Source organism: Mauremys mutica, chromosome 7 (assembly GCF_020497125.1).
Source record: "Mauremys mutica isolate MM-2020 ecotype Southern chromosome 7, ASM2049712v1, whole genome shotgun sequence".
Taxonomy (NCBI): Eukaryota; Metazoa; Chordata; order Testudines; family Geoemydidae; genus Mauremys; species Mauremys mutica.
This window is the reverse complement of record NC_059078.1, coordinates 11762781-11783739: the sequence shown is the minus strand read 5'-3', so window position 1 is coordinate 11783739 and position 20959 is coordinate 11762781. Positions and strand designations below refer to the sequence as shown.

General features: G+C 38.3%; 1 protein-coding gene across 1 annotated transcript in view; it reads left to right on the top strand.

The window, feature by feature from the left end:
- CNTN3 (contactin 3) overlaps positions 1-20959 on the top strand; it is a 231164-nt gene that overhangs the window by 156178 nt on the left and 54027 nt on the right. Inside the window, exons 4-6 of the mRNA XM_045022552.1 lie at positions 13809-14012; positions 14356-14458; positions 15383-15567. Coding sequence (XP_044878487.1) covers positions 13809-14012; positions 14356-14458; positions 15383-15567 — 492 coding nt within the window. The remainder of the gene's footprint in view (positions 1-13808; positions 14013-14355; positions 14459-15382; positions 15568-20959) is intronic.

Here is a 20959-nt window from a genome sequence, read left to right as displayed (position 1 = left end):
GTTATATGCATATGAGCATTAATAAATATTCTAAGTGAATGAAAAGACGGTTCTTGAAGATAAATGTGTAATGAGGGAGAGCACAGACATGTAGTATTATTTTTAATTGCAGCCACATGCTGCTCTTTGAAGGTTTTAAGAAAACTTGGGGTGGGGGGGAATGTAATGTTCTGTTATTACTGAGTGCCTCCCACCCCCATTTTTTCAGCTGCTTTTGCTAAGCAAATCTATCCTTCCAATAGAGCAGACACAGAACTGGTCTTAGAAGGGTTTTGCAACAGGGACAGAAGGACACTGATGATGTCATCAGGCTGCTTTCTACAGTTTTCACTGTGAACTGTTCATCTCTTCTGTGCTAATTGGCTGTCTGCTCCAAATCCCTTCCCTCACAGTCTTTTCAGTTTAGCCTCACTCCACTTGCCCTTCATCTTCTTCCCCCCAGACCTATCCTCCCTTACCCCCTCTGTCTGTCTTTCTGTGTAGCTAATCCACACCCAACAAAACCCAACCTAGAAAATTAAAAAAGGAAATAAAAACAAAAAATCCATGGCACTAACTTAACATTCGCAAACTATCCCTTTTATGCCCCTTTCCCCTGTCCTCTTTCTGTCTTGTCTATGTAGACTGTGAGCAAATCAGAGCAGGAACTATCTAGTATTCTGTCAAGTATCAGGGGTTAGCTCTAGCAGTGTCTGTTTTGTGAAGGGCTCACATAGGCACTTGGTCAAATCACATCACAGCCTCTGCATATCCCATGTGCAAGCAGAATCCAGTCTCTGGAAATTGCCCATCTCTTCACTGCAATTTGAGCTCAGCCTCTCCATGGCTTTTTCTAACTAAGTTTAAGTGACTTTTGGTGTGAGCTAAAAGAAGTTTCCTAAGTCCTGATCTCTCTTCTACAGAGCGTTGGCAGGATGTGTATATTGTGCCCATGCTTTGGCTTTCTTGTTAGTATTTCATTTGACTTTATCTTGTTGGATGTCTTAATTGTTCTTGATAGTTTTTTGTTCTAGCTCTTTTTGGAGCACACTGGGTGCTTGGAGGTGGGGACTGGAAACTTTATGAACACAGTTATGATGTTTTATATTACGGCACCAGATTAATACACTAAATGAGCTCTGAAGAGACGAGTGTGGTGCTACCCATTTATGAATGAGTGGGGAGGTGCTAGAGGTCAAATGGGTAGTGCTGTTACTGGAAAATCAAGATCAACTCCTTCTTTTCCCCAGGATCAGACATGAGGCTAGATTATTTCTTCAATTTCACTTCACATAACACTTTAGTTTGAAGCAAAAGACTCAATTTCAACCAAAAAATGCACTTCAGCATTCTTACTAAGAATTTAGGGTTAAACATTCAACATGGGTAATTGCTCACACAACTTTCATTGTTTTGTTTTTATGGGAGTTGCATGCCTAATAATCTGCATAACATGCTGAAAATTCATCTTTTATATTTTATCTGCAAAACAATTCACTTTTTATGCCAGAAAGATTAATGATTTACATTAGTTTCAAATCAAAACATTTCCTTGGTACTCTGGGGACTTTGTGTACAATTTCCATATTCTGTGTAGTTGGAAACAGCATGATCAGATACGAATTTCCATCATGCAATAGAGGGAAGGGCTACTAAAATGATCAGAGGAATGGAAAATCTATTCTACGAGATAAGACTTAGGGAGCTTGGCTTGTTTTTAGCCTAACAAAACAAAGCCTGAGGGGAGATAGGGTGGGGCTCAATAAATACATCAGAGGATAAATACCAGGCAGGAGTGAGGGAAACAGAATTAGGAACTCAGGGGGAAGCGGGGGCGGCACTGGCACCCGAACCATGGTCCCGCCTCCCGAGACCCCACCGCCCACTCCGCCTCGTCCCTCTCATAGCCCTCTGCAGCATGTGGCATGGTCATATACTGGTTTAAAGTAGAGTAAATGGTGGAGTCTTTGTAACTTGACGTCTTTAAATCATGGTTTGTGGACTTCAGTAACTCAGATGTCCCAATTTTATAGGGACAGTCCCAATTTTTGGGTCTTTTTCTTATATAGGCTCCTATTACCCCCCACCCCCATCCTGATTTTTCACACTTGCTGTCTGGTCACCCTAACTCAGCCAGAGGTTATGGGATGTATTACAGGAGTGTGTGGGTGAGGTTCTGTGGCTTGCGACGTGCAGACTAGATGATCACAATGGTCCTTTCTGCCCTAAAGTCTATGAATCTAAATCAAAACGTAACTGAAATCAACCAAAAGAAGTGGGCAGCATAAATAATGTTGTTAGACTTTAAAAAGAAAGTCTCCACATTTAATTTGTACAAATGTAATGAGAAGGGGAAAGGCCGCAATTATTTTATCCACTTAATCTGGGCCTCTTGTGTTCCTAAAAGGGTAATTTTTGTGAAAACACTGCACAAGGGTTTCTATTTGGTAGATGTGAGTGGGGATGGTATCCAGTAATGGTTCCTGTTTCACTTTATTGTTGATAAAATAACCACATGCATGAGCACAATTCTGGAAGCCCCACAGAGCTGCTAATTCAGTTTCCAACTAAAAGTAATTGGGTCTGTTTTCCTTTTTCTGTCATTAAGAGTTATGAATGCTCAAGGAATGCAGTGTCAGGCCCTGATTGGAAATACTCTTTGTTTGCACTCAGCCTGTTTTGAGTCCTTGTCATATATGCAGTTACTCAGGGCATCTCATTTAGGCAAGTGGCAGACATGACCGGTAACCTTTCTATACACACATCATACATCATTTGAAAGCTTATTATGTCTACTTTAAGATGAGGTATGATGTGGATCTGTCAAGTGGTGCCTTTACCATAGAAATTGGGATAAACAACGACATTATCACTATGTTAAAATGACTTTTTGATATTTACATTAGTTTCTGTTAGTTTCATGACTATATATTATTTTAAGACATAAAATTGGTTTATTTGTGACCTCAAAGCATTGCAACAACAATCTTAAAATCTAATAAGAATTTGTACAGGTATCATTGAAATCTAATAATGCTGGTGACATCATCATCATCTTGTTCGTCACTATAATCTCTGGAGAGTATGTGGGTTACTACAGTCTTCACTGCCTTGGCATGTACACAGTTCTGTGCAGGGACCATTGTTCTGACTGCAGGCACAGTTGATATTGCAGCAATCCCTATGGGCATAGGCATAATTTAGACCTTGTAGAAGTTCTGATGCCGCTGGGTCCTTGAAGAATACAGGAAGTAATTCATCACATGTTTTCCCATCTATGTTGCAATGGTGATCCAATATCTGGTTTATCTATGTGTGACGACATCCAAATCTTTGTTTGCTAAGATGCTGTTTTGACATGCTCTTCAAAACTGTCCTCATGGGTGGGAGTTTGGCCAGTGACTTGTCCTTTTTGATGGCTAGATTGTGATGCAAGCAATTCAGGTCTCTGTTGGTCTCCTTTTCTTTCTCACTCAGGTCATACAGCATTGCTACCAAGTTCCTTGCAGCAGAAATTGCAGCTTGTCCGATACTCTCCCCTAATTTGGCAAGATCTCTGAAGCAGTAAGATCCCATTGTTTTGACAACATTAAACACATGTTTTTTTCTCAATGCTGGATAGGGATGACACAGGGTTGAATCTTTGAAATGCACGTACAGCAGGAAGTATTTTGCTGAAGTCAGGAGTGAGTGCATCACAAATTGCATGCATAGGTCTGAAAAGATATTTGTCAGTCATGCTGGTAATGGTGCCTGTTTCAATCCACATGTTGTCCGTATGTTTCATTTTTGGAAAGTAGTGAACATCAAGGACTAAAACATGTATCAGGTGACCTAATTACTATGGATCCTTTGACACCAAGAGACCCTAAAGCCATATTGGCACATATAACATGCAGAAGCATCCTTGTGTCTGTTTCCTCTTGAGTATTATACAAGGTTTGGTCTTCAGCACCTGAGTGGGTGAAGAACTTTGCTACTTTACCATTGGAAAAGCCTCCAGGAGGAAGGAATGTTTGTGTTGGGTGTGTTCCTGCACACTCAGGTACATTTTGAACCATATAGTCATAGAAGAATTTTCACAGGGTTGTTGTCAAACATTTTAAGGACTTTGACTATAAAATTAACTTTGTCAGATCTTTTTAGGATCTGTCTCAAATACTCAGCAGTCTATTCATAGAATATGTGCAGTTTGTCTCCATCTGTACGAAAGTTGTGGAATCTCTCATGTACACTGTGGTTTCTTTCCTGCATGCTCTCAGCTCATGGATTGTGTCAGTACAGTGCTGTGATAACTTCGGAACTGTTCAATACTATGCACTCCTCAGCTGAGAAGCACATTCTCCGAATGTCTTCTGAAGGATGATATTCATTGCTAGCTGAATTATATGCCTCTTGATCTATCAACCAAAGATTAAACTCTTGCACCACTTAGGGCACAAATGTAGCTGACCTCTGCAAACAACAATCACCTGGCTTTGGATAATATTTGGAGGCTTTCATTTTGGCTATTTCAGATTGAAGAATTGAAGCAGCAGCATATAAAACCACTTGTTCATTTGAAAGCTCTTTATTAGGTTCACTCAGCAGAAGAACATCCACAAAACATTTGGATGACTTAAGTTCCTGCTTCATTTACTTGCATCTAGGGTAGCATCAGCTAATATTATTGCACCACATAGAACAATGGTAGACTTGCCTTGTCCATGCTGTTTATGGAATGAAATTGCAGAACCCGTCTTTTTCTAATCTTGCCTGTAATTTGCTACTGGAATTGCTTGTGGTTTCTCTATCTGAGGGAAGTGGATCATTATTGTTTTGTAGCAGCTTGGAAAGAAGAAGAGCCTTCTCGTTGTACCTAAGATCATTGTCTACCTCTCCAATCAGCTGATAAAATGCATTATCATAAGGTGACTATATTGTTGTAGGGTAACTAGATAGTTTTGCTTTAAGATTTGTTTTACCCGAGTAGGAAAAAAGGCATGTTGAGTGATAAACCGCATCCTTAGCGATCAAGTCTTCCGCAGATATTCTGCGTATCATGTCATCATCTCCTCCTTGAAGTGCTGCCTCCCTTAAATTGGTTGTTCTCTCATATGTTTGTATTTTATGAAGTTTCTTGTCTTTTTGTGTGTTGTTTTTCTCAAGCAAGCAATGCAACAAGACCAGTCAGTGGAGGACGTGCTTGCTCTGGTGGCTATAGAAGTAGGTGAGCATGGTGCTCTCTGATCAGATTCAGAGTAATTTTCTTCCTGAGTTCAGTACAGCTCTGACATGTGCCAAATTCGACTTGCTTGTGTGTTTCTGAAAGCAACCCCTGTGATAGGGTATTGGTGTCACATCATCTAAACTCATTCAGTAGCTGCCTATACAATTCATCTCTCCTGGCTCCAGCTGACAGCAGCACAAAATTCTGTCCAGCACTGGTGGCTTTTGATACTTTTATTCTTTTGATTTTCTTGACAAATAACACATTTTTCAAAGTTTGTGGTGAGCCTTTTGCTCTTTGATGTAAGCTTTAAGGGGGTTGTATCCTCCATGTTTTCCTATTCTGTAATTCCCTGTAATTCCCAAAGTATATTGTTAACATTAGCACCACCACTACTGCCACTTTACATTTTGTACAACTATGCAGATTTGTGCTAAATTAGATCTATATTTTAGTATCAAAATTGCCATTTTTTCTTTAGTGAGCACTTTGATTGAAGCCCAGTGTGAAGCAGTGTATTGCCATCTGTAACAGTAATACTGACCTGTGCATAAATGTCACTGAATTAAAAAGCTAGTTTCTAGAATATTTCAAAGACTAGTACTTCATGTATAGGAAATTACAAATTGAAACCTTCTACCAGACAGACTGAATGCTACATTGTATGTGCACAAGTTTACAAATGGAGAGACATGAAGGAACAATCAGTTGCATGCGTACAAAATAGGAAATGACAACCAAGGAAGGAGTAATGCAGAAAGGGATCTGGGGGTCATGGTGGACCATAAGCTAAATATGAGTATTCTTCTGCTCTACTCTGTGCTGATTAGGTCTCAACGGGAGTATTGTGTCCAGTTCTGGGCGCCACATTTCAGGATAGATGTGGACAAATTGGAGAAAGTCCAGAGAAGAGCGACAAAAATGATTGCAGTTTTAGAAAATGTGACCTGTGAGGGAAGATTGAAAAAATTGAGTTTGCTTAGTCTGGAAAAGAGAAGACTGAGAGGGGACATAACAGTTTTTAAGTGCATAAAAGATTGTTACAAGGAGAAGGGAGAAATACTGTTCTTAACCTCTTAGGACAAAAAGCAATGGGCTTAAATTTCAGCAATGGAGCTTTAGGTTGGACATTAGGAAAAACTTCCTAACTGTCAGGCTGGTTAAGCACTGGAATAAATTGCCTAGGGAGGTTGTGGAATCTCCATCATTGGAGATTTTTTAAGAGCAGGTCGGACAAACACCTGTCAGGGATGATCTAGATAATACTTAGTCCTGCCATGAGTGCAGGGGATTGGTCTAGGTGACCTCTTGCTATGATTCTATAAATTCATATACATTCATATCTATCCACTATGCAGTACAAACTGAGTACGCAATCTACTCCTACTGTTGCTCCTCATCATACTGTATCTAAATATACATAAAATAAGCTTCCAATTGAGATATGATGTGAGTGGTGTGTAGAATGGGTACATTAAACTCCCCATATATGGCCCTTTTTGGAGAATTGCCACAGGCCTACTTGTCATACAGTGCTTTCAAGCTGATATGCAGACAAGCTGGTTGTCACCCCTCCAGGCCTTCAGGCAATTTTCACACATCCTTAGGAAGGTTGCATGAAAGAGCCTGACAATGTGTCAGTGGAACCAGCTGTGGCCTTAACAGGATTTTCAACTGGATTAAAACTATTTTGAAGTTACATATAACTACGCTTTACATATCCCATCTATGGTGGTAGGGATCTAATGAGAGTTCATTAACACCTTTTCTTCGTGTCTGCAAGTAATAGGGTGTTATTTTTGGGTCTACAGCTATAATGACTACAGGAAGTGTGTAGGAATTTGCATTGTATTTTACAGCAATAATATACTGTCAGATTTTCTTGAGTCCAGTAACTAAAAATATGAAGGCAGAATCATAGAAATGTAAGACTTGATGACCTATCAAGGTCCCTCCTAGTCTGGTATCTTACACTGAGGCCGGGCTAAGTATTATCTAGAACATCCCTGACAGGTGTTTGTCTAACCTGTTCTTAGAAATCTCCAATGACTGAAATTCCACAATCTATGTATGTAATTTGTTTCTTCTGAGGTCTCCATTCCAGTTGCAGTTGCTGGTTTATGTGGAAAATCTGACTCCTATTGTTTCTCCACTTAACACTGTGATTATGATGCAGTTAACATCAGAAAAACATCTGCCAAATTGTAAAAGACAGATGGGTGCATCTGTAGACAGGAAAAAGTGTCGGGTCTAACCTGATTTTTCTGTGGATTTTAGCTTGCTTTCTAATAAATAGTGAAATCTACTATTCCCTAAGGATTGACTGTTTCTTTACTGTGCATTGTGTCTTCCAAATGCCTCTGTTACAATCCATCTTGTGCTGCATCAAGGATATGTGGGGGTTGCACCTCACACATCCTTAATCCATCATGAGTCTTTCTCCATATGGTCTAGAAAGTACAGTGTTGTGATATGAAAATAGGGGAGGCACCTGGAATAAAAACACAGATGTTGGAAAGGAGATAAAACCTCAAGCCAGTCTGCAACTGCAAGGTGGGGGGAGGGAGGAAGTGTAGTGGCAAATTATCCCACATCTGCCTACCCTGGGGTTTCTTGTACCTTCCTCTAAAGCATTTGTTACTGGGCACAAGATGAGTCTGATCCATGGTAATTCCTATGCTGATGTTAGATAAAGAAACCAACCAGAGACAACTTTTTAATTTTTTTAAAAATAATTTATTTAATTTTTGTCTGGGTACATTCTCATATGGGAAAGATGGCTATGTACCAGATGGAAAAGTCATGGCTAGAATAGTCTATTGAAAGTGCCTCGAAGGGAGCAGAAGAAAATTAGGTGAGTTGTGCTAAATTCAGGTGCCTCATTTTAGTTCTCTTTGTGGATTAAATACACAATTAGGTAAGGCCTTTGTAACAATCTGTATTCCTATGCTCACCCTTTTTACAAAATTATAATGGATTTTGTACAAAGTATGCCTTGTGAGGTATCTTTTGAAAACTCATAATCTGCTGATCATTATTGTCCTGGTAAAATATGCGTGTCAACATTGTATGTAAAGTTATAAGATTTTACTATATAATATAACTGACACATTCCAAGCTTAGAAAAGCAGGCACAAACTAGTCCCTCGAAGACAAAAGGCAAACTGATGCTTCAGCCTGGTGTCAATAAAATCAAATAGGCTATCACCTGTTTAAGTGGCCATTCTTTGACAGGAAAAAGAGTGTGAGCAAGAAATTTACATCTTGGCAAAGAAGCAGTTGGAAGTTCCTGTCTCCCCAGACTTTTTGTCTCCTGAACCCTGGAGATGATTCTCAAAGAAGAGGAAAAGGATGAAAATGAGGAACAGAGGCCCAAAATCATCTTTCCCTTCATCTCTACTCATGGCATCAACAACACTTGAAGGATGAAGGAAGCATCATTAGACTAGGGAGAGATCCTGGCTGAAAAGTTTCTATCTAGTAAGACTGCTAAAATATATGGCAAGAGAAACCTTTTCTTTGAATTCACTTCGCTTGTTAAATTAGGTATTAGTTTGCATTTTACCTTTTTATTTCTTTGTAGCCAATTCGGACTTTTAAGGCTCATTACTTATTTACTTAAAAATCTATCTTTCTGTAGTTAATACATTTGTGTTATTGTTTTATCTAAACTAGTGTGTGTTTGGATTATGTATTTGGGAAACTTCATTTGAGATAACAAGGTTTATGCTTATTATTTTCTATTAATGAAATGACAGACTTTATATGAGCTTGCATTGTCCAGGAGGATGCTGGACAGTACAAGATGCACGTTTCTGGGGGAAGGTCTGGGACTGAGAGTCTGCTCGTGTTACCCTGCAAAGTAATTCATAAGTGGCTGATTATAGCACTCATAAAATATAGCTGAAAATGATTTACATACTGGAGGCTATGTGTGAGCAGACCAGCAGTGGTTGCTCTCACAGCGAAGCATGTAAGAGGCACCCATCAGTCCAGATTGCACCTTGGGGAATGTCACAGCCTTAAAACACTGACCTGGAATTTCAGTCACTTCCTCAGCTTGCTTTCTTAGTCTTCTGAGCCCAGCTTAGCATAGATAGGGTTGGCACTTGGAACTCAGAACCTGGTTGTTCACAGTAGATCAAAGCTAGCTTGGGTAGGCAGACATGAGCTTCTACAATCTCACTTCCTGATGGCTGTACAGACATACCCATCACTTTGGTGCTTTTGAAAATTGTACTCTTAAATTCCTAAGTGACAGGAAATGACAGTGCTAGACTTGAAATATTATGCTGATTAAGACAATTTTATCTTTAAGTTCTCTAGCCTGCATACATTTAAACTTGGAAGCTTTGTAATTGAACTATTATGTATATGCAGTGCCTAGCACAAAGGGGGACTTGATCCCAGATGGGGCCTCTCGATGCTATTGTAATATGAATAATAATAAAATAGGAATAAATAATGCTGGAAAAATGGCTGAAGTTATCATACTTGGAGAAAAAATGTGGAAATAAGCCACAAGCTAAACAAATAAAAATTAAAAATTGAGTAGTAGCTATAATTCTCTATGCCTTATGCCCCTTGTGGTCGCAAGAAAGAAAAAACTGTATGGTTGAAAACAGAGGATTAGATCTCTGAGGAAACCTAAAAAACGATGCATTACTTTCTTTTATAATAGAAGAAATATAATGGACAGGAAAGAAGAGATTTTATGTCACTAGAGGTACAGTAAGAGCAGCAAAAGGCAAGCAGAGCAAATGCAATAAGTCACAGAACAAGTTATTTAATATGAATTTATTGGGGAAAAATACAGTTTTGTTAGTCACTGTAAATATAAATGAAATACTAGCTATGGGATGCTGGGGAAAGGAACGTTGTACTTCATTTTTAAAAGAATCAATGAAAATTTCTGTTGAAAGGGCAGTTAGGATTTATTCATCACCTCGATATAATGCCACCCGATATAACTCAAATTTGGATATAACGTGGTAAAGCAGTGCTCCGGGGGGACGGGGCTGCGCGCTCCAGCAGATCAAAGCAAGTTCGATATAACACGATTTCACCTATAACATGGTAAGATTTTTTGGCTCCCAAGGACAGTGTTATATCGAGGTAGAGGTGTAGAATGTCTATATGTCTGATCAAACTGGGATATACTGGGCCTGACTGTTGTCCTCCGTCACAAGAGTAATTATTGACTTGACTGAAGTTACTCCTGCTTTATGTCAGGATAATGAGAGCCGAATCACGCCTCTGCTTTTTACACCAAGTATCCAAATCCTTATTTTTTGCTTTAGTGTCTTTTTCTGGAGGAAAAATAAATTAGATTAATTAAAACAGAGTCAACAAAAAACAGTTTTACAAAATAATCTGCTTTATAATTTACTTTAAACAACATTTCTTTTAAGGATTGTATGTAGGTGGCTGTGTTTAGTATCTCGAACTGCTGAAGAGAAACAATCACATCTGAAAAGACTATTCAGAATGATTTTACAATGTCATGCTAATTATCTAACTTCTGCAGCTTTCAGTATAAAACAAGCTAGACTGTGATAATAAAGTTAGAGTAAACCCGTCGCTTTAACAAAATGAAGACTTACGCTTCTATCCTTTATTAAACAGAAATTTCCCCACGTTAGAAATTATTCCCTCCCTATTGTGAAAAATGTTAATATTTAACAGGGCTGAAATCAATAGGGCTGTATGGAAATGAAATAAGATTCTGTAGGAATTATTCTATAGAAAGTGTGTCACTCTTTGTTTTTATCAGTGTTATGAATCCTATAGAATTCTATAGCAATTATATAATTCTTTATAAAATTCCATAGGGTGCTTTTGAAAAATAATTATAGAAATGTCACTATTTTAACTCATCCTATAGGACTTTTGAACACTGGGTAAATTGAAGAGTCTGATCTAAAGTCTGTGTCTCTTGCTCATCTCCAGCATTAAACTATATAAGCAAAGGAACATCAGAGTTTTCTCTGCTGTTTTAAATAAGGATTGGAAGGCAATACACCCAAGACTCTCAGTAAGAAAGGGATGGTGTAGCATATTGGGGAAGAGAGGTAAAGAAAAAATAATTCAAACCAGAGACAGAAGGAAGGGGAAAGGTGAAAACATGGCATGAGGATAAAAAGGCAGAGCAAAAAGGGCAGCTCAAGCAGGATAAGGAATGAAGAAATCAAATAGGTAAAAGGACATACCGTTTGATTTTTCTTTCTGTTTTATTATGCTCCCCTGTTGTAAAATCAGAACTGGTTTGGTTTATTTTATTTTAATTTTTTTAAGCACGTTGGTATGCAAACTGATGCAACCCTTTGGCTTCTGGAAAGGTGCGGATAACCTTGGTTCAGCATAGTTTTGGGACCCCTCTTTAGTCCTTTTGGGGGTACCTTAGGTGTAGCTGAGGAGCATTGCATTTCCCTTCCAAAGGTCGCATTATGCCTAGCTTGAACCCGACAGGAAGCTTCCCAATGTGAAAATATGTAAATGTCAGAGCAGTTTTAAAGAGCCACCTTATCAGAAAGGGAATAAATGTCATCAAAGTTCAGTCGCTCACATACAGTGAATGTCTCTTTGTCTTAGAAAGCAGTAGTCTGGGCTCAGTGCTACCATGCTTACTTACGCTATGTGGTAGTTGAGCAGGCACAGAGTGAGTGAGGCACTCCACAACAGTGGGTTTAATCTAGTCCCCTTTTTCTATAAGATAAGGTGGGGATGCATGGCCTGATTTATAATATTTTGCACCCTCTTTGTAGTTGCATTCCTTGCTATGCCTCCTGCACCCCACTGGCCTGTCTCCTGGCCTGTCGTGTAAGGTGCACTCATTTTATATGCCTAATGGACACAGCTTACCCTTCTTCCCCACTTCTCATAAATTTTGATACATGATATTGTGGAAAAATTGCTAAATATACAGAGGGGGACACTTTCAAAGGCACTCAATGTTGACCTAACTCTGGTCTCTTTGAAGGTAATGATAAAATTCCTATTGCCTTAACTTGGGAGAACTAGGCTCTTTTAGGTAAGTTTTAGCCCATATATAGACTTTAAGGTGGGAAGGGACCATTGTGACTAGCTAGTCTGATCTCCTGCATGACACATCATAGAATTTTCCTACTGTATTTTCCACTGCATGCATCCTATGAAGTGGGTTTAGCCCATGAAAGCTTATGCCCAAATAAATGTGTTAGTCTCTAAGATGCCGCAAGTACTCCCCATTCTTCTAACCCAGCAAGATATTTAGAGATAATACAGCATGTACATCTGAATATCCATCTACAAAGTTCATAGACCTCAAGCCTTATGCTAACTGCTGAAGCCAGTGTCTTAGGCCTGGTCTACACTGGGGGGTGGGTCGAACTAAGGTACGCAAGTTCAGCTACGCGAATAGCGTCGCTGAACTCAAACTACCTTAGTTCGAACTACTTACCCGTCCAGACGCCGCGGGATCGAAGTCCGCGGCTTCCCCGTCGACTCCGCCACCGCCGTTCGCGGTGGTGGAGTTCCGGAGTCGACGGGAGCGCGTTCGGAGTTCGATATATCGCGTCTAGATGAGACGCGATATATCGAACTCCGAGAAGTCGATCGCTACCCGCCGACCCGGGCGGGTAGTATGGACGTACCCTTACAGGATACAGGCTAAAGCTCTAAATGCTCCGTGGGCTACAGTATAACTCTGCTGTGTGGGGACACTTACACTGGAATAAATGTCCACATAGGATTGCAGGGGTTGTACATGTATAAATAGTCTGGTTTAAATTCACTCCTTAGGTTATACTGAAAAACTTTTCTGTTTAGGCAAGGGATTATGTCATATAAAGAGACTTATACTAGAAGTTCATTAGGTCTCTTGGGTATATTCTTCCAGTAATAAATGCTTCCTAATATAACAAAAGCCTAACACTTGAAAACAACATTCAGGCTCAATACAAAGCAAAAGGTCTTGCTGTTAACATTGTCTATGACTTTGCTAATGGAGGGAGTTTAAATTTTAATAAAAGAAAATTAAACATAATTTGGGAATCTATCCCATTTTGATGTCTGTTTTGTATTACTCAGTACATAAATATTTTAATAATTTGCTTTAGTCCAACTTCTCCCATACATATCATCTCCAGTGTTGTGACATTGTTCTTCTGATTCCCTGTTCTATTGGAACTCGCTGGAATTTAGTTCTAAGAATTGTTAAATTCGCACTCTCTCTTTTGATAGCGGCACTGAAATGATCACTACATGCACACCTATGGATTTCTAATGAGCTGCGTGTGGAGAGGTATAATTTCCATTTCAAAGGCAGGGCAAATGCTGTAAGGTATTTTAATACCAGGGCAGGTCAATCAAAACTCAAGTGAAAAATTGTTTGCTGCCTGCAAAACATATTTGAAGCAGTGGATATAAGGTTTCCTGCCTGTGCCTGTTTGGGAGCTGTAGAAGGTGATGGGGTAGGGAAATACTGGTGTATTTCTATATAAATTGTCCCAGGTAAAGTAGCCAATTCCTCCTGGCTGAGGCATAACTAACTTCACCCAGATACCAGTATTTGCTTGTGCTATCAGGCAGACTGTGTATATTACATTCCTGTTTCTTTTTTTTTTTTTTTAACACAAATTAGAACTGTCATTTGCTTGGATCTTCAATAAATATCCATCATTTGTACAAGAGGACAGTCGCCGATTTGTGTCTCAGGAGACGGGGCATCTCTACATAGCTAAAGTGGAGCCATCAGATGTAGGAAATTACACCTGTGTTGTGACCAGCACTGTAACAAACACCAGAATTCTCGGTTCACCAACCCCTCTAGTGCTGCGCACAGATGGTATGACTTCAATCTGAAACTGTATATTGATTTAAACTGCTGTCTACATACACATAGTATCTGGTGCATACATTTTTGTCATATGTAGAGTAATCTTTCATGCATATCAAGAGTAGTAGTTTCTAATCAAAAGATTAGTGCTGACTGTGAACTACTCTACTGTACACTGAAATTATTTGTCTCATGGGAAGAAAATCCCGAGGCCCACAAGTTTTTCTTAAAACGGTGTGCATTTGATCAGAAGAGATGGATATGTTGAACCGAACTTGCTGTAATGCTAAAGAAAAAGGCAGAACTATACAAATAAAAACTACTAATCTTTTGTCCTTCTCATAATTAACAGGTGTTATGGGTGAATATGAACCCAAAATAGAAGTTCAGTTTCCTGAGACACTGCCTGCAGCTAAAGGTTCAACAGTGAAACTGGAATGTTTTGCCCTAGGAAAGTAAGTTCTTATACACTTTATTAAAATTAAAAACATCTATATAGGCAACATAGCAATTTAAATGAGACTTCAAGTTACCCTGAATACAATCAATATGATGTTATATTGACATTTATTCAAACCATCCGTGGTATGCAAACACACACAGAATTCTCATTGTACTGTTAACTGATGCTGTCATAATACTTCTTTTCTTTGACATTATAAATATCCATAAAAACAGTTTCTTAGCGCATCATCATACTTCTTTCCTCTTATCCAAACTTAGTCCCTTCTGCTCTTCACTAACGGTTTGAGAACCATTCTTAATTTCTGCAAATGTATTTGCCAATTATTCTATGGGTTATTTGACGAGAGCTTTGCCGAGTATTCATGATTTAGGGTGTGAGATTGGCAACCTAAATCATATAATACTGCTTGTACTTATTGACTAGGTGACCGAAATTTTTAAAATCAGAGAATTAATGAACAGCAACGGAAGAATGCAAATTTCAAAATTGCTTAGCCTCGTCCTATGTTTCTTCCCATGGAAGTCGATCATAAAACTGCCTTTGACTTCAGTGGGAAACCAACACTAAGATTTTTTGAAAATCCTATCCTAAAGTATTTCTGGAATGCAGCTACTGGGATTTTGTAGAAAGTTTTACAAACACTAAACAGTCAGCCAAATTGTTGTGAATAATGGACAATCTGCCAACACAAATAATAGTGAACCAAACACAATGCATATATTTGCAAATCAGTTTCTTCAGTGTTCCACCATCTCTAATATATGATGTATATTAGATAAAAATTGACTAGAGACCTTTTTTCTTTAGTCAGTTTTGAGGTTATTTTAATTTCACATGATGTATATAATGTTACCAAATGACTGTTCTTAAGCAAACTTTTTAAAAGTAACTAATCCCATAACTTTCCTTTTAGCCCGGTGCCTCAGATAAACTGGAGAAGAACTGATGGCCTGCCATTTCCAAGTAAAGTAAAGTTGAGAAAATCCAATGGCATGATTGAAATTCCAAATTTCCAGCAGGAGGATGCAGGCCTCTATGAGTGCATTACTGAAAACTCAAGAGGGAAAAACATTGCAAGAGGACGTCTCACCTACTATGGTAGGAAGCTTTCATTATTACAAAGTAAGAGCGTAATTTATGTAGGACAGACTATGGATATATGGTTTAATACAGTACCCTAGAATTCCTGCAGTTAAAAATCAGGTGCCATCTAATTGCTACATGAGAAGAAGAGAATCTCCACATCCAGTTTTGAAGGGTTTCTTGCTTAAACAGGCTTTATTCCAAGTGAAACAATCTTTAAAGCTTCAAAAATAGGAAATGAGGGCTTTCTCCTGCTAAGAACATCCACGTTCAAGAGCACTCCTGCAAGTGGTATGGGAACAACTACATTTAATGAATTGGCTGTTGCAACAGAATAATTAGTTACCTAAAGCTCTCTCTTTTTTTATTTATGATACTGTCATTGATGAATAGGTCAAAGCTTTCCAATGGCCATAATTGTTTTGCATACTACATGTGGAATCCATACTTCCATTTAAATAAATAATCTGATTTTTGAGGATCCTTTTGGGATTATCAAATCATATTTACAGGAAAATTAAATTCCATCTTGGTTTAGAAAAAATGATTCCCCAATACTCTCAAATCCTTTGTGTTCAAAAGGACCAATGAGGCTTTAAGATGAATAAATAAATTAGGGAATGTAATCTAACTTAAATTCCATGTTTCTTCATTTTCTAATAGCTGGAGAACAGCTACAGTCTCTTGTGCATTTAAAACTATACAGCCAATTGAATATCAACAATGCATATTGGTGTTTACTTAATGGTAAAGTGATTTACAGGCAAACTGGCAATTGACAATTTTTGTAAAGTCAAATCTCAGCAAATGTAATTTTCCTTAGGAGTAACAATTAAATGAATGTTTCACTGTATGCTATGAAGTGTTTACTTCATGTAAGATAATTTTAACAAAGATACAAAAGTTGTATATACAAGGATAGAAAGTAGCTTCAAAGAAGATCACAGAAATATTCTTTTCAGATGTTTATGCTTTGATACAGCACACAAAGTGCTACAACATAGATATCCTGAATTTTGATTCAATTTATATAAAGGTGGTTTCACAAATAAGTGGAAAGGCAAATTTTCCTCCATCTGCAGTTAAATGAAAAAGGATAGACTGATTGTCCATGTGCAGGTAGCAATTATGAATCCTACAATAAACATTACATATATAAGAAAATTCAGTACAAAATGGCTAGGATTCATCTGCCAGCACCACATCTGAGACTTGGCTCTGTGCACTGCTTTTTATAGAGTGACTTTCATTAGCAACTTGCAAAGTCTTAAGTAAGTGACAGTACATCCATCGAGTACAGCAGTTTTACGACAGTGTAATAAACGCATTGATTTATGAGCCACACCACCACAAACCTGGTGTAACACACTGGTTCTAGACAACTGATTTATTGGTTACTTGGCATAATTTAACCTATAGAACACTGTTTCCTATGTTGCATTGGGGCTTCTAGAGGACACCGTGCCTGAATCAAAGAAAGTTTCTGCACAACGGATGGCACAACTGGGTTGGGGCTACTGAGAACAACAGAGAGTCCTGACCTGCCTCTGACCTTAGAACCATAAAAGGATGAAAATGTTCACTGCAAACTCTGTATCCACATGGGAATTCGAACTCTCTCAGAGTTAGTATTCAGCTACAATGTTGGGGATAGGTTCATCCTTATTATTGATGGTTAAGACAGAAACAACAACTATACATATTATAATGGTACAAAAGTTTTACAAGTTGATTCATTTGTTCTGATTAGTGAAATCCATATCACAAAATCAAATAGTCTTACCTGGTCCTTCTACTTTGATACTTTCTCTGTTGACATAAGTTGCAAACCAACCAGTCTATATTAAGGAAAGTGTATTTATATAACTTTTTTCTTTTGGCAGCTGGGGGATTGTTTGTAGATTAAAACTGTTCTGTAATTGAAGATTCTATCTTCATGTGACTATAATATTTACTTGTCACTGACTGTGATGTCACAGCTCAGAAACCTTTCTGGTAAAGAAATGTAAGCTTAAAGTATATGCAATTTAATCATCCAGTAAACTCCCGTGTCAATTATTTTGGAGTTCCTGAATAAGTTATTCTGAGAAGCACAGGGTGAGAAATTTAGTGAAACTAATGCAATATATTAATGATTCAGAAAAGATCAGACATCTGCTAGAAAGCACCAACTCTGGTGAGAGACAATTATAATACATGGCGGTGATACTAGTGCAGGTTGGCTGGTGTTTAAAGGTTTTATGAGCCTGAGATGCTTCTGTTACTCGTATGTGGTGAAATATGCACATAACTAATGAAGAATCTAATATGATTCACCAAGGAGAGGGGGGTATATCCTCCTCTCACACAGTCACCACACTATCCTGCCCCCTTTTCTCATCAAGAAGTTTGATGTTTTTACTAATTATGGCCCTCATTCAGCAAAGCACTTAGTCTTGTGTTTGACTTTAAGCATGTGCTTAATTCTCATTGACAAATCGGATTTAGGACAAGTTTGAAGTTAATCATATGCTTAAGTACTTTGCTGAATAAGGTTGGATTGGGGCTTAAAGTTAAGTATATTCTAAGTGTTTTTCTGAGTCTGGGCCTATTTTATCTGTAAATACTATATTGGAGGTTTGAGCGTATTTCCTTGTGCTTGTTAAAAATCCCACGCACACCAGTGGTACTGTATAAATAATGGAGCAGGTGTTATTATTCTATTTCAGTACTGCTACTTTCAACACTTTTCTGAAGTTGTTAATTAAGATAGATATCTAAAACAAATATTCTTGACTCTTTCATAATGTCACTAAGATCTTATTAATCCTCTTAATTATTTCTCTCCTGAAGAAATTTATTAGGGGATGATCCAATGTCAGGTTAACAACTTACTTTTCTTTCCACAGTTCTATCATGTTTAATACCTGATTTCTCCACACTACAGTCCTTGTCTTTTAAAAATTGAAAACCTGGGTCAGATATTGCTCTAATTTATCATATTGTCATGACATAGATTGCCCTCACCTTCAGTATTGTGCTCCCTTACGATCACCCCCATCCCATAAAAGATAGAGGAAACTCAGTGAAGATGTTTGAAAACAGAGACGCTTCCAAATGAGGACAGGTGAAAAAGATTACCTTTATGTAGATTAGAGATAAATAAGAGGTGACAAGATAAAAGTACCTAAAATAAGTATAGGTGTCTGTGAACTCCTATTTACTCCATTTCTTCATGCAAACAAAGTCACAAAATAAAATTAGTAGCCAACACATTTTAAAATGATCAAAGGAAATGCATTTTTACACACAGAATGACCCTGCAAAACTCAACTGATTCAACTATTATTGAGGCAAAGAGCTTAATGGAGGGGCACAATTCCTTCCCCTTTCCTTTCTTGCTCCTTAGGTTAGTCATTTTTCTGCTGGTCTGTAATAGCAATACATTACTATTGTGCTGGCCAGCACGTTTGCAGCAAAACCAACGCTCTGTCCATTCCCTAATCACTCACCTAGGAGAGCAGTGGGTGAACATCAACCCCCCTATTTCTGCTCACCTGGACCCAAGGTCTGGTGAGTGTAAGGTGAAAGGAGGATTTCTACACTTATGAAGGTGTATAGCCCAAGAGACAGTTAACCCCCTTATAAATTGTTGGTGTATAAGCTGCTGGTGCTCTGGGTCTGCAGTAATGTAATAATAAAACTACATTGAGATTGCAGTATCTTTGAAAATAGAGCATTGCTAGAGCAATCGAATTATATATACTCTAAAATATTAGCGCTTTTGTCGGATAACCTCAGTCTGCCTTGTTCATAGCGATTTCTTCACAACATTAATTACAAAAATATAAATAAACAAATTAACATTGACGAGTTGCTGAGCTTGATCAACTTGAAACTTAATCATCAACGTTATCTAATGATTTAATTGCTTTGCTACTGAGACAGATTGTTAATCTTTGTATGTACTAACAATCTTCCCAGTTATTAAAAATTACAAAAAATAAGTCTGATTGCTGGAGGTATTGAAGGCAGTTTGTTTTTTTGGGGTGTGCTTTTGGTTAAAGAGGACAAAACTCCAAAACTCACTTATTTTGCCCCTCCCCCACAAAAAAGGGCAAATTAATGCTTAATCATTTAATTTTGTATATACAGATAAGCTCATCACTTCCATCAACATGATGGTAAAGTAGCTTGAGAGTTATAGCCTGAGATTTGGAAAGATATTGCCCTGTTATCTAGAAAAGCAGAGAAGAAATTTTCCATTTTTGCCAAATGTCATAAAGTGATAATTTTGGTTGAACTGTTGTAACTAATTTTTCTGCTAATGTATTTCCTGACTACTGGGTCAGCAGAAAACATAGGCCAGTACAGTTGAGTTTTTCACCCCAGTTCTCAGTTCCCTACATGTCTTCCCCGTAAGGAGTTCCCCATCTCTATGGCAACTGGGGACAGACCAGATCTTTGCTCAGAGCCTGGTGTTAAGATCCCCTTCAGGAAGAACTCCCTACAATTCTCTGCATTGGCTCCATGGCTCCCTTTGTCACAGAGTTTTCATGAGGTTTTAGACAAGGGAAATAAGCCCTCCCTTTGTCCCAGGGGAGAATCTTCAAACTACCTTATCTTGGGAAATGTTCCTTATGAAGCTACTGCTTCTTGAGGTTCCAGCAGGGGCATTACATGTTAGGAGGAGGCCATTGCTGTCATGAGAGTTGGAAGACTAAGGCTGGGATTGTCTAGAAAACCATCCAATTGATTTTTCTAAGTCTGGGCAGATTTCCCTTTATGAGTGGAGTTTCACGGTGGGCCCTCATCTGGATGTGAACTACCACAGAAAATGGATGTTTGACATAATCAGGGGAGGATATAAAATAGAACTTGTTAACAAGTTTATCCATTCCCAGAATTTAATTAAATAAAACAGCACTATCAACCAGTCCTTCATAGCATCAAAAGATGTAGGGGACAATAGTTTCTCCTGCATAATGAAATGATAGAACCAGTTCTGTAGAGAGATATTTTGGTAAGGTCACAAGATTTTGTGGTGCCAAAGAGAAAACAAAGTGATGTAGCCCATTTTAGATTTCAGATCTCCTAACAAGACCAGTATTCCAGGTGGAAATCCAGCATTACATTATCTTCCCAAGATTTCAGAAAATGAAAATAAACTTCTTGGAGATCTATTGAAGATATGATCAGGGAGAGTCAACCAGAGATACTTTAGCTTTTGCTACAAAAAGAAGTGTTTTCAATACAGAATACTTCCCTTGTAGTCTTGTAACTGATATACAAGTATTCTCAGATGCCATTTCATCCCCTCCATTCAGATGATAAACTTCTCATCATGTTATACATGGCCCAGCAGCCAAAACTGAAAGCCTTTGGAGCAAATATGAGCAAAAAATGGATGGGCCAATTATAGCCCTCA